A 14796-nucleotide genomic window follows, 5' to 3' on the forward strand; every position below is an offset into this window, starting at 1 on the left:
AGATTTGTAAATGTCACTGTTTGTAAATGCATTTATTTGTTCCATCTTTGTGCATTTGGTATTTATTTTTAGGATTGGTATAACTATTATTATTATTTGGAAAATCACTAAATCCCATAAAAGCATAACAAGTGTGTTTCAATGCCACCAGGACAAATTACTGTATGTTCCACATTGCTATGCGTGAGAAGAATTGTGGGAGATGCCCAGAATTTTAATTTGTGGAACTGTGGTGGTTCCACCTCTTGGACTGAATAAACACATTATTTTCTGTAGTTTCAGCCTTGTCAAATGTGAACTTTCAAACATCCCAGAGCAAACTATGAGAACACTGCCCGTGTTCCACTAATAAATACACAAAGGGGCTTTCTAGGGATGACACAACTTTTCTCAAGTTAGAAAAATGATCAAAACATTTCTACAGGGTATTCTGTCCTTGAAAAGCCCCCGGGAGGACATATTTTTACAACAGTGTCAATTGGGAGGAACCCTGGTAAGATGTTGTAAAACACTGTACAAAGGTGGAAAACACCATTCAGAGGGAAAAACAACATACAGAGAATGGGGCTACAGTCATTTTTACACCACGTTTTTACTCCAGGAAACATCTTATATTGACAGTGATTTAAGAAAATATATTAAAATCTACAATACAATAAAAAGTCGTATATATTTGTATATTAAATAAATTAATAAAATTGGCGAATATAAAATCAACAAATAAATCGTCCTCTGATTCGACATGTTTAAATAGAACACAACAGAGTTGACAAGGGCGCGTGACAGCACACGTTCGTGGAAACATTTCAAATGACAGCTCAAGGGGGAGGGGCGGGGTATACGGTCGCAGTGTCTGATTGGCTAACACCGACGAAAACACACCGGTGAAACCACATCAACACGCCCCTCCCTTCGCGCTTGCATAACAACCGGTGCCCAAGTCAACAAAACTAACTCACCGGTGACTTTACGCAAAGTTATTTAACACGCTAGATATCCACATGTCGCGTTCAGGACATTTTAAGGAACCGTCAGTTTCAGTTTTAGGAAGTTAATATTGTGGTTGTTACAAACGTTTGAAAGGAAAATAAACAGCTCTATATCTGAAACATCGATGTGTCAAACGCGGAGATAACAGTACGTTAGCTCCAGGAGGATTTTAACAAAGATTGCCATAAAGAATCGTTCAGCATGTTTCCTCTCGACTCTCCGTGGAACATTTCTTTCGCCGGTTGTGGTTTTCTCGGGATTTATCACATTGGAGTCGCGAGCTGTCTACAGGAACAAGCGCCGTTTCTGGTGGAGAACGCGCGTCACGTTTACGGCGCGTCCGCGGGCGCGCTCACGGCCTCTGCACTTGTCAGCGGGGCATGTCTGGGTAAACTCAAAAAGTCTTAAAAAATGAATAAACTTGCATGTTTTATTAGTAATATTCACTAACAAAAATTGTACCTTGGTTATGTTTCCTAGACTAATGGCACTAAAAAGTAATCTTTTACATATTTGAAATATTAAGTATATCTGCAAATAACATGTAATATTAATAATTTACCCTTATGAAAATCATAAGCATAGTTCAACCATGGTATTTGTATTTAAACTAATACAAAACCTCCAAAAGAAACATGGTTACTACACTTTACTATAGTAAACTATGGTCAACGCCACCATGGTAGTACGGTGGTAAACATGTACCATGGTAATTCCATGGTATTTTCTATGTACCTTGAGCATCTAGGTGTCCTCTTGTACCCTGGTACAGGCATTAGCAGTACCTTAAAACAAATATTATCATATCGTAACCATTTATTACCATGATACATGAAACACCCATGGTATTACTTTCTGACATCATTGCTGTACCATGATACTGCTGTGGTATTTTACCACAGGGGGTTTTCATAACGGTTTAATCTGCTGCCAGCACAAGTTTCTGTGTTGATCTATACTTAGAAATTCTGTGTCAAAGATTACACTGCTTGTGTACCATCACCTGTTGCTTATTGTCAATGTTTCAACATTGACTGCTGTGTTTCTGGTCGTGTGACAGGAGAGGTGGGTGCCAACTTCATAGATATGGCTAAAGAAGCCCAAAAGCGCTTCCTGGGGCCCATGCACCCCTCCTTCAACCTGGTTAAGATCCTGCGGTCCATGATGCATCACGCGTTGCCACCCGACGCTCACAGAATTGCCACCGGGCGTCTGGGCATCTCTCTGACTCGGGTCACTGATGGAGAAAATGTGCTGGTGACACACTTTAGCAGTAATGAAGAACTGGTGCAGGTGTGTATTAACATAGGTTAGATATTGTTTAGGATTCAGGATACATCCGATTCTTGTTTCATCTTTAAATCATTTGTGTGTTTTTGTGTGTGCCTGTGAGTACAGGCGTGTATATGCAGCACTTACATTCCTGTGTACTGTGGCCTGATTCCTCCAACCCTGCAGGGAGTGGTGAGTGTCCAATCCGCTATTGTATTTACCCATAATTCATTTCCATCTGCACTTTGTGATAAGAGTCTTTGTTTGTGTTATGCAAAGAAAGAATTCCTGTAAACTTTGAGAGGTTTTGTGCTGATTAAAGGGATTGCTCACCCCCCAAAAAAAATCAGTCATTATTTCTTCATCCTCATTTGGTTCAAAACCTGTATATGACTCTTTCTTCTGTGGAACACAAAAGAAGATATTTTGAGAAACGTGTTACTGGTTTTGTGTTCATACATTGGAAGTCAATGGGGTTTAATCAAAGTCCGTTTACGGAAGTCGTGCCACTCGGCGGCCATGTCTGCAACGCCTCTGGGCAGTTAATAGCAAGTCCACAGTCCTATCTACTTGAATGGGGGAAGGCAGATATTTTTAAAATCACTGTCAAAAATCACAATTAAACAGCATATTTCCGATCAATAAGTAAACCTGACATGAACTGTACCACAACTTGGGTTTGCTACGCTAAAATTACGCTAAAAACTCACCTTTTTCGAGATCGCTTCGTCTACTGCGCCTGCGCATCACGAGAGCTCCGCCCCAAAGAATCGTCAGTCAATACTGATTGACGATTGGCTCGCTTCACTGGAAGGCGGGACTTCCTTCGCTAGAGCGGCCATATTGAGCGTTGCATTCCTCCCAATTCATTGTAGTGGCAGTGGTTGTTAATATAATATCTTTGCTTTAATGTTGTTTGGTTATCAACATTCTTCAAAATATCTTCATTTGTGTTCTCCAGAAGACAGACATACAGGTTTAGAAAGACATGTGGATTAAAAAACGATGAAAGAGAAGAAGAAAGAAAAACAATTCATTTGTATTTTGATCATAATAATTCTCTCTCTTTCTGCCTCTAATCGGTTTTCTAGTCTTTGCTAGTTTATTGACCTTTGTCTGGTACTAATGTATTCCTGTGTTGTTGTTTGTGGGTTTGTATGTAAGTGTGTTTGTCCAGGTCACATTTCACCCTAAAATCTAAAGAAATGATATTTCGCACGGAAGAAAGTGAAGCACGTTTAGTACCATGAAGATTTTTGTCGGTTTCATTTCTCCTCGGATGCTTATCAATGCAAATTATTTATTGTGCATTCCAATTAATATCAATCAAACTGCTGTTGGTTTGTTTTGATTTAAGCCATAATAACTAAAAAAAATACTAACACACTAAAACCTATAAAAACATGATGGCATAATAAAAAAACATGATTTTTGAAAAAAATTAAAGACAGAGTTATATCATTTTGGAACCAGACTCTTCATATATAGTATAAAGTTATATATAGCGAGAGCTATTTTTATTTCATTTGAATAAATAGATTATTAAATGTAGTTTAAAAAGTGAATTAAATGTAGTGAATCAAAATAAAAATGTTACATGGAAATGTTACATTTGTAATTTTTTCAAATGGGATGTGTTTGCATTCTTCATTGATCATTTTGGGACATGTTGATCTTTAATTTCTCTTTTTTCTTGTCATGGTGATATGTGACCTGAACATCTCATGAAATTCAGTCTTACACTCTTTTACTTTTCATTTACAGTATGTTTGTTCGTGTGAAACACGAAAACAGCCGCACCAAAATAATCTTTCTGATATATAACAAATGACTCATTAAATGGAAGCATTTCAGGATATTGCTTTCGTGTGTGTTTGCTCTTTTTCGTCGAGGACCTGATCTCAGATCAGTAGTACTGAGCCGGTGTCCATAAGACAGTGTTGACACAGCTGGCACGTGGCACAGCAGGCCGTCCAAGTGGGCTACTCTTGCAGCTCCCTCTGCGCCCGAGCGAGTGAATGAGTCAGTGTGTGTGTGTGTGTGTGTGTGTGTGTGTGTGTGTGTAGGCAGGGATTACTGTATGTTTGCATATCTGCGTTGGCAGTTTGTGTTCCAAACAAGCATCCCAAATGATTCCTGTGAGCGTGTGACTGCCTGCGGCCGTAAGCCGCTGTTCTTTTTATACTGTTGTGGATTTCTGGTCTAAATTTAATGTTATGTTCATAGTTTGTGTCACACATGTCTCTCTCTCTTTCAGCGCTATGTGGATGGGGGCATCAGTGATAATTTACCGCAGTACGAACTGAAAAACACCATCACAGTGTCTCCGTTCTCAGGAGAAAGTGACATCTGCCCACGAGACATCAGCTCCACCAATCTGCACGAGCTCAGATTTACCAACACCTCCATTCAGTTCACACTAGCCAACCTGTACAGAGTCACCAGAGCTCTCTTCCCACCTGACCCTCTGGTACAAACACACACAAACATTTATGTTTTTTCTACACTTTCTGTCCGTTGAATTTCCCTGTTAGCCTGAAATACACCGGCTGTCAACAGAATCACATTTACGCCTCTCGCTCACGTCAGCATTTTCCTCTTCCTCAGGCCATGAAGAATATGTGCAAGCAGGGATATAGAGATGCTTTACACTTTCTCAAGACTAATGGTGAGTTTATCTCCAGATTTCACACTGCAGTTATTTTATACATCCGCATATTTCACCAAACGCTTCATTTACTTCTGAATATGAGCAGGTGCCACTGATATCATGAACTGTTAATGGAATACAGTTTATTATCTACAAGCCTCACAGCTGTGTTAGGGAAGATTAGTTTTTATTTCTGGTGGAAGTGTGGTGAGATTTGTGTTTGAGTGACATCTAGTGGCCAATACTTGCATTAACACCCAAAAATATTTTTGGCTAGACCCGTGTGCAATGATGGGTTATAAACAGTGTTGGGCAAGTTACTCTGAAAAAGTAATTCATTACTAGTTACTAATTACATATTCAATAGTGTAATTAGATGACTGTACAAATTACTCTCTCCAAAAAGTATTTAGTTACTTATTACTAATTACTTTCTATATCCTACATCAACCTTGATTAGTTAAGTGATTCAAGGATAGACATGAAACGGCTCTTAATTCATTCAAATAAATAATATAAAACTATATAAAGTTGTATTATTAACTACTAAGTATTACAAATGTGAGAATTATACATTAAAGCATGGATTTTAAAGTTATACTTTGAATTTTTATGTCAATTCCAACATTGCACACCCCTTACAGAAAAGACACATGAATTTCACATGTTTTTTACATGTTTTTCGAATGTGATCACATGTATACAACATGTGTTTAACATGTGCAAAAAACACGTGTGATCACATGTTAAATGTGTGTTTTTGGAACATTTTGGCGTGAATTCCATGTGAATTCCCACGTGAAACCCATGGGATAACATGTAAAAACCCATGGGATGACATGTGCAACATGTGGTGATGTGAAGAACATGTGATCACATGTGGAGACATGTCGCATATGTTATCCCATGGGTTTTTACATGTTATCCCATGGGTTTCACGTGGGAATTCACATGGAATTCACACCAAAATGTTCCAAAAACACACATTTCACATGTGATCACATGTGTTTTTTGCACATGTGAATTTCGTGTGTCTTTTCTGTAAGGTATATTACACACAGTATTGAGTTCAGAAGTAACTGTAATTAAATTACAGAAAAAAACCCTTACTTTACTTTTTCAAGGGAAAAGTAATTAAATTACAGTAACTAGTTACTATCAACACAGGTTATAAAAAATATATATACTGTATATACTGTATATATACATTTTAATAATAATAAAAAGAATAACAAATAACGTTGAGAATAAAGGCACAATTAATTATTAGTAAACAGGTGATACCAAATCAGGACTAAATTTAATTAAAATAGTATTTGTTTATTCAAGTTATTTATTTATTTGCTGTTATTAGTTTTTAATATTTTAAATTATTCCATGTTTGGTCCTCCATAGTGTTCTGCCTTAAATCCTTTGAAGTCGTGTTTGATTTGATTTGAATCGCTCACATCCCTTACATCTCCGATGGTCAGAATATCTGTATTACAAATAGGCATAAATTATGCTGTGTCGCATGTTCAGTGTGTGTGCACAAGTAGATTTTTCATCGTGTGTGTGTGTGTGTTTTCTAGGTTTGTTACAATATCGCGGCCCACACCGCATGCTTGCCATTGCTGGTGGGGGTGCTGAGGATGACTCTGACAATGAGGATGATGAAGGTCATCATGAAGAGTCACAGAGAAGATGTGAGAGAGGAGGAGAGGCCAAGGATCTCTCGAGCATCGAGGAACACATCTTTGAACATCTGCCTCCTCGAGTACATAAAGGTGCTGATAGACAACAGAATCATGATTATAGTTCCTTTATAGTATAAGGTTTCATTCTGACACCATGGTAATACTATGGTTTTCAAACAGTATCCACATGAACAAAAAAGTGGAATTGGTATTGCCATGTTTTTTACCAATGCTATGGTAATACCATGATTTTATTGGAACTTTTTAAGAGCAGCCTATATTCTAAACAAAACGGGTAAAACATATGTGGTCTTTCATCAGCACTGGTCGATGCATGTAAAGAAAGGCGGAGCCTGTTGCAGTCACTAAGCAACCTGCTGCCTGTCAGGATGGCGTCGGCCATCTTGTTTCCCTACACACTTCCTCTAGAATCAGCCGTGTCGATGAGTATCAGGTAATTCGGACTGACAAAACTAGTGTTCCTAAAGTATTAAATACATAAAGGGTGCCAAATGAACACATGGCATGTGCCAAATCCGGATAAAGGGGGCTTTGATAAGATATTGGCTGATAAACATAAAAGCAACGAAAACATACGGTGAGCAAAATGACATGGAGCCTATGTTTTTATGGTGTAAGAGGTGACATTTTATACATAAATACATATACCTATGTACATATACACAATCTCCCGTTGATGTGCCACCAGTGTTGGGTAAGTTACTCTGAAAAAGTAATTAATTACTAGTTACTAATTACATATTCAATAGTGTAATTAGATGACTGTACAAATTACTCTCTCCAAAAAGTATTTAGTTACTTATTAGTAATTACTTTCTATATCCTATATCCACCTTGATTAGTTAAGTGATTCAAGGACAGACATGAAACGGCTTATTTAATTCATTCAAATAAATAATATTAAACTACATAAAGTAGTATTATTAACTGACCAAAGTATTACAAATGTGAGAATTATACATTAAAGCACAGATTTTAAAGTTAGACTTTGCACACACACATATATTACACAGAGTATTTCGTTTAATTACATCAAAAGTAACTGTAATTAAATTACAGAAAAAATAAGAGTAATGCCCTACTTTACTTTTTCAAGGGAAAAGTAATTAAATTACAGTAACTAATTACTTAGTAACTAGTTACACCCAACACGTGCCACAAGTATAGCATGCAAACTAAGCAAAATAAAAAAATGCTATTCCTTTACTTTAAGAAAAATGAAACTAATAAATTAGGGCAAAATGCACAATTCGAGCAGGTAATTTATTTTAGAATTAACTAAAAAAGTTACATCTATACCCTGCATGTACAGTATGTGGATAAACATGCATATGTGATGAATGTTTGTGTCCTTTGCCAAATATTATGTGGGTCACATAATCAATCAAGCATTAGAAAGTTTGAAACTTTCACTTTTGTTCACCGGGCTGTGAAATCGTGAAACTGAACAATAAATAACTTGATATATATTATATGTATTTCTCTCTCTTTTCTCAGACTGTTGGAGTGGTTGCCAGATATTCAAGAGGATGTGGGCTGGATGAAAGAGCAAACAGTGAAACTGCTGCAAAGTTTAGTAACTCATGCAGGAAGGAGCATGTCGCAGCAGGTGTCTGCACGGTGAGAAAACACTCATGCGTGCACACACACACACACACACACACACACATATGCATAGATCGCTCACCCACTAAGAGACAGAATGTTTTTCACGAAACTATTCCTAAGTAGTTCGATTCAATGATCTGAATAAACGAAAACAGCACTGCTGTTGTGCATATTTCAAAAATAAACTTTAACTTGATATTCTAAAAACACAAGTAGCTTCGAAGAGCAAAAACAATATTTGTATTCTGCCCATTACAGCTTTTCCTATCAGCTGGAATTTAAACATTCCCAATCCGTCCCGGCCAGCTTCAGCGCGGGCCGCCTGCTCCCGGGTTGGATCAGTGGGGGCAGCTCATCTGTGTTGGATGCCATGCTGCGATTGGATCAGTACCAGCGTCAACTCCTGCCGGGGTTATTCTGTGTCAATCTGGACCTCCGAGGGTCTTTCTCTGCCAGCTCAACGACTGACAGGCACCAAGACGCAGATGAGGGTCTTACCATGCGCCCACTTGGACCCTCCTAACACCAGCTTGCTTCCTTAACAATAGGGATATTATATCCCACAATGCAATGTTCCATGGAGTGACTTCTGAGAGTGAGGCCTTGTGCTGAACTTTAAACATTTCAAGGCCTGATGGTGTGCATCATCGGAATGACATTTCATCAAATGCTCTGGGATTCTTTCGCTTTGCTTTTTGTAAAGTTTGATTCTATCTCGCAGCTGACGAGGTTCTTCTTCCTGGAGATTTTGAGAAAACACAAGATCAAAACTTTATATTTATTTACTCATAACCTGGGAAACTGGATGTTTTCAATTTGAATGTCGGGATGAAAAGTTGGTTTCAGAATGCAGTTTTATTTTAAAGAAACGTTCTGATTTTAATGCAAGATAAGATCTACATTTTTAAAAACCTCTGGAGCGTTTAACCGCAACATAAATAAAGAATTGAAGGATAAAATCAACTTCTTTGGTTATGGGCGGTATGTCACAGATTTGGTTGTTTGTGTTAACTTGCATTAAACAGAGAACATTCTGAATGGCTGTCGGAAAGAAATGTATGTCAGAAAGTTCCTGCATGTGCTTTGCGTGTCGTATCGGTAGAAAAATGTAAATTCAGAAAGTCATTGGATGTGTCTTACATGCCTTGGTCAACAGTATTTATGTTTTGAAGGAAAAAGTATGTCGAACTCAGTGCCAAACAAACTGAATGTTTCTAGACTTGGAAGGTTTATTTTGCATGCAGGATTTGTGCAGCATGTCTCACTGTTTTTTGTATAGTTGTGTCTTATTTGATTTGTTTTGTTTATCTCAGATGTTCTTTTTGGAAACGGTTTCCAGACACGGATTATGCACTGATCTAATCTGTTAATCCATGTAAATACTTTATAATCTAGGACTGGTCTTCTGGTGCCAATAAAATACATCTAATCTGCCTAATGTGCAAATCCAAGATCACAGCCGTTTCTGTAAAGTGTTAAAGTCTTCAGTACTGTAATCAACTTATAAAAGTTGTTTAAATATTAAAGGGTTTAGATAATTCACTTCAAAAGTTACATTTGAACCCTGCACGTGTGTGTTATGTGTATGTGAAATATTCTTGATGACACATTATAGGTTAACCCATTAACAGAGCTCTCTTGTTTTCTTTGAAACTACAGCATTTGATATTTTGTCACATAAGGTTTAAAATCATTATTTTTAAGAGTGCTCATCTGTTTTCCTAATGGATAAACGGAGATACAGTCATGAGGTGCCTGGGGAATGTTTGCAAATCTCCTGACTTTTATAGACATGCTTTTACCACTCTTGTAAACGTTTACATTTCGCATTTACATATTAGTCTTTTTATTTTGTTTATGTGCTTTTCTTCTCAAATTAATAGGAAAATCAGAGAGAAAGAAACATGAAATTGGTGCAAACGCACGCACAACACACCGTGCCACAGCGCAGCCAAAGTACGAGTCAAGTTCAAGTGCGTGGGAGTGGAGTGCGTCATTCTGACGCTGCGCTCCTATTGGCTGGCGGGGGCGCATTCGGCTCGGCTTTCCGCGTCCGGCAGAGGGCGCGTTTTATTATTCCGCCTGTTGCGTCTCTCCTCCTCTCTCTTCTCTGATCTAATAGCATTGAGGGATTCGAATCTTTTAATGAATCGGATCGTTCGAACGGCCCGCTTCAAGGAACCGATTTACTGAAATCATTCTCAAGATTCCTTACATTGTATACAATGCGTCAAATCTATTGAATGGTTATATTGGGAGTCCTACTGGTTTTAAATGGAAACTGTAATGGTCTCTGTGGATCTCTGGTAATATGTTGGGAACCATCAGAACACCATTAAATCTTATAAGACCCCAAACTTCCCTGCTGAAAAAAACAATAGAACGTCAACAGAAATTCTAATGGTTTACAATAAAATACCATTATGAACATTACAACCATTACAAAATGCCTTTTTGTAGTGTGTTTTGGGCATTATTCCAGTAGGATTTAACATCCCACTAATAGAATCCATCACATACCAGTAGAACCATTACAGTTTCCATTTAAACCAATACAAATCCCTTTAAAACCAATAAAACCATTATAACTTCTTCAATGGTTTCTATGGTTTTTTTCAGCAGGGTTACTAACGATATCGTAATGGTTTTAATAGTAAACAGTAGATGGTTCATAATGGTATTCGTAATGGAAACTTGTTTTTGTTTTAGGGATCTCTTACGGGAGTCGTTCGCGCGCGCTTTGTGAATCGGTTCGACCGAATCTTCAAACCGAAGAATCGGTTAAAACACCCGATTCTTTCGCGAATCGGCCATCCCTTGTCTGTGAGCAGAAACTCCCCGGGTGAGACCGAGGGAGGAAGATGGCGGCCACTGACCGTTCCCGGTCCGAAGCTGCGAAGCAGCGTCGCCAGGATCAGCTCCAACGGTGGCAGGGCTCGGAGACGGACCGGACCGGGGCGGAGGCGAGGAGCCAGACCTCCGTTCCCGGAAACCGACGAGGCCGAGTGCGCTTCGCCCAGGGCGCCGTGTTCATGGCCGCCTGTTCCGCTGGGGACCAGGAGGAGGTGGCGGAGCTCCTGCGCCAGGGAGCTGATATCAATCACGCCAATGTGGACGGACTGACGGCTCTGCATCAGGTATCCGGATCATCCGTGACGCGTTCACGCGTTCGTTAGATTCGACTTTAAAACTTGCGAAAGTTTCGCGAACTTTTCTCTGCGCCTTCCTGAACTGTGTGTCAAACGCGCCATATCAGGTGAAGTGTTACATTGTAACAAAAGCGATCATTCAAATCTGCGTCGACGTTGAGACTTTGTAACAAACCGTCTCACAAGTTTTGAAACGCGATGTCCGCCTCTGGTCTGGACGTCCCGTTATTCTACGTTTGATCATTTGGTTAGGGATCTTGTTGAGATCTTTGGTAAATTACTGCTAAAATATCACAAAATTGTGTGTTCTGTCGCAGTTGTAGTTCTAGAAAGATTCTATTGAAACCGCTCTGATGGTGAAACCGCTCTGATGGTAAGGCGAGGCCCTGGGTTGCCTTGCTGGCAAAGTTTTGGGTCTGGACCAGAAGTTCTGGGTCTCTCTTTTCTGCCTTCATCTAGACTTGTGTTGACATTTTCTTACTTTTCATATTTGTTTTACTTTGTGTGCGAAAGGTTGTATCAGTGCTGTCTTGGCACTCATCTTGTGTATGTGTTTTTCTTTATTAATGAAGACTAGGGAGTGTCTTGGGTCTGTCCCGTAGCTGTCATGTTTAATGTGGCTACTGCCCACTTGTGATTTCAGCCTTCCAGCATCCAGGTTTAACAGGCACAGCAGGACTGTCTTCATATCTTTGAGCTGTTTCAAGGAATGGTTGGAATTCGTCTTGTACCTTTTGATATAGGCTTTGTTTTTGCTTTTTTTCTCACTCTCGATTGTTTGTTTTTATTGTATGGTTTAGGAGGGGCTATATATTGTGCTATTGTTTCCTTCAGCCGTGTGTTTGAAAAGCAAATTTGTACAGGTAGAAACCATCTAATCCTTGCGCAGATGATTAATTATGCAAATATGAAATAGTTTTTTGACAGGGTGTCAAGCGAGCACAGCTATTGTCTGAGCGCTCTGCCGATGCTACAGTTGTCATTGTGTTTCACAGCTGCGCAGGTATGCAGCAACAGCGGCTTATGTCTCACCTTTTAAGCTCATGTATTCACTTCTTCACGCATACACGCTCGTGTTTGTGTGCGTTCTCAAAAGTGATGACAGTTCAGTTGCAGTTTTGAAATGCGACTTTAAACCCTGGTTTGCTTAAAATTCATGTTACGTTATGATTTGTGTTTTCGTCATCTTTTATAGATGAGATGAAACTGCTTTTGTTACTGAATGTTTTGGTTGGATTTGTTGCGTGGCGAGCTTTAAGTTCATACTCTGTTTTTCCGTGACATAAGCTGAATTTTATGAGAGGATAAAGCCCAGATGAAATCATAGTTTGATGAATACTGACCGTTACTCGGAGTGAAATTAGCCTGGGAACACACAGCCCTCTGTTGTGTGTGTGTGTGTGTGTGTGTGTGTGTGTGTGTGTGTATGTGTGTGTTTAGCTCTGGACAGAATCAGTGTCACATCCTGTTAAAGACACTGTTTTGCCTCTCTGCTACACACACACACACACACACACACACACACATACACAAACATCAACACATATGCTCCCCTCAGTCACAGATAGAGTTACAAAGATGGTTTACCACCTAATCGTCCTAAAGTAAACAGACGTTCAGTACGCAGATGGTCGGGGAAAAAGAATTGTGAGCAGATCTTTTCCTGCTTGTAAAGGGTTTCTCAGGAGAAAGACCATCAATGAGTCAAACCAAACACACAAACCTGAACTTCGTTCTCAACGGTTTAAAAGAACTAAAACATTTTGTCTTACACAAGCAACCTCGAGGTTCATTTTTTAAACTGTAATATTGCTCTTAGAATATTAGTTGTTTATCTGTCATGTATTTTTCATGCATTGAATAATCCCACACTAGAACAATTGAGGGTTTTTATAAATTCCACCTGTCACGCAAGCTTCACCTTAATAAAATATTCTAAATCTCAGCAAAACTAGAAATATATATCAATATTTATCGAGCAGATCCTGTGTGCTGATTGGTTAACCTTTCAACTTGGCCAAATAGCACGAAACAGTAAGAGTCATTACTGATCTTTACTTTATTATTCCATGTCAAGACCGATATCTTCTAGCGTTCAGATGGCAGTTCTATGAATTTACTGGATAAAATTTGTGTCCATGATGTATTATTATGTAATTACTTTATAAAAAACAGTAAGGCAGTCAGTTTTGCTATATTGTATTTGTTGTGCTTGTATAGGTCACACTTCACGCCGAACTATATTATTTAGCATTACTCTTGCACCTTATTGCATAATAATATTTATGTTAATATTTGTATTTCTATCCGAAATTGTATAAACGTTTGAATTCTTATTTTAATATTGTTCCGTCCTACGTATATAAATTTGTGTGTGGGGCAAAAGTTTATGAGAGTGTTTATATTGAATTGAAGCGGTGTGAGCGCTCACATGTGCGATGATGCTCTGTCGTTGCTCATCCCGATCTCGGTCCTGTTGTTCTCCTGTTGCTCGGTAACGGGAATTAAATATAGTCATTGCTCTGTAATTTTTCCGTCTCTTTCTCTTGTGAGCGCATGGAAAACATTCTTCATGCAGCACAAGCGGCTGTTGTCAGAAGGAAAGGCCAGTCGCTCTGAATCACACACACACAGTGACCCAGTGAAGAACTTCACACCTTCTCTGTAAAGAAGGTTCCCACTGTTCTACAGAAACCCACACAAACGCACACAATGCAAAAGGGGTTATGAATAGAAATGGCTTTCTGTCCACAGAGAGAGCGAGAGAGAGAGAAAGTGAAAAACGAGTGCTGTGTATGTTTAGATTTCTATAGGCTGCCCGTGTCCTCTGAGAGATGATCATTTGCTTCGAGTCCGCAGGATGTTGGGCACATTCCCCCCCCCGAATCCCTGTTACTGTAAAGCAAAGGCTGATGTGTGTTATTGCTGTAGCGTTATCAGCCACCTCAAGCTACTATAAATGATGGAAGCCCACAGTTTCAAAGTATACAGCCAAGCTACATGTGACATTAGAAAAGTATTTAGCTGCATTACAAGCTACTTGTAAAAAGTAACATTCAGCAACTGAAGCTATTTAAAGAGACAATATTCTTTAACTGTACAGTTGTTATACAGTTTACATATTATCATAATAATGTTGTTTTGCACAACAAAGAACTCAGTTAGGTCGACTGCATTACATTTGAACACATATTGGTTTGTGTAATCAGTTTGCAGAGCATTTATTTTGCCTTGGGCTAATGCCAGCTATTTCATCCTGAAACTCTGAGCACAGGAAAACATGGATTTCCCATGATGCAATATGTTAATGTCACTAATAATCTCAAGATTATGTAAACCATGACTGTATCATCAGTGTTATTCACAGAACTGCGTGAATCTCAAATTGTTATGTATAGTTTGTTAATTAATCTCTCTCTCTCTCTCTCTC

General features: G+C 38.8%; 2 protein-coding genes across 3 annotated transcripts in view; both read left to right on the top strand.

Moving 5' to 3' along the window:
* Nucleotides 1-904: 904 nt before the first annotated feature.
* pnpla2 (patatin-like phospholipase domain containing 2) lies at nt 905-9839 on the top strand. The gene is made up of 9 exons (XM_057329718.1): nt 905-1378; nt 2051-2283; nt 2389-2454; nt 4520-4732; nt 4870-4930; nt 6484-6678; nt 6910-7042; nt 8107-8229; nt 8476-9839. The coding sequence occupies exons 1-9, from the start codon at nt 1192-1194 to the stop codon at nt 8738-8740; spliced, it is 1476 nt and encodes a 491-aa protein (XP_057185701.1). The 5' UTR covers nt 905-1191; the 3' UTR covers nt 8741-9839.
* Nucleotides 9840-11026: 1187 nt separating this feature from the next.
* The window catches only part of zmp:0000001167 (protein phosphatase 1 regulatory subunit 12A), a 15551-nt gene continuing 11781 nt past the window's right edge, over nt 11027-14796 (top strand). For both annotated transcript variants that reach the window (XM_057329694.1, XM_057329695.1), the window contains exon 1: nt 11027-11354. In XM_057329694.1, coding sequence (XP_057185677.1) covers nt 11079-11354 — 276 coding nt within the window. In that variant the 5' untranslated portion in view covers nt 11027-11078. The remainder of the gene's footprint in view (nt 11355-14796) is intronic.

The sequence above is a fragment of the Triplophysa rosa genome, linkage group LG3, assembly GCF_024868665.1.
Source record: "Triplophysa rosa linkage group LG3, Trosa_1v2, whole genome shotgun sequence".
NCBI lineage: Eukaryota > Metazoa > Chordata > Actinopteri > Cypriniformes > Nemacheilidae > Triplophysa > Triplophysa rosa.

Excerpts from the sequence above, each read along its gene's own strand:
- pnpla2 (XM_057329718.1), top strand. The coding sequence starts at position 1,192 with ATGTTTCCTCTCGACTCTCCGTGGAACATTTCTTTCGCCGGTTGTGGT. Across the intron at positions 1,379-2,050 it reads TGTCAGCGGGGCATGTCTGG|GAGAGGTGGGTGCCAACTTC; the intron begins GTAAACTCAAAA and ends GTCGTGTGACAG. Across the intron at positions 4,931-6,483 it reads ACACTTTCTCAAGACTAATG|GTTTGTTACAATATCGCGGC; the intron begins GTGAGTTTATCT and ends TGTGTTTTCTAG.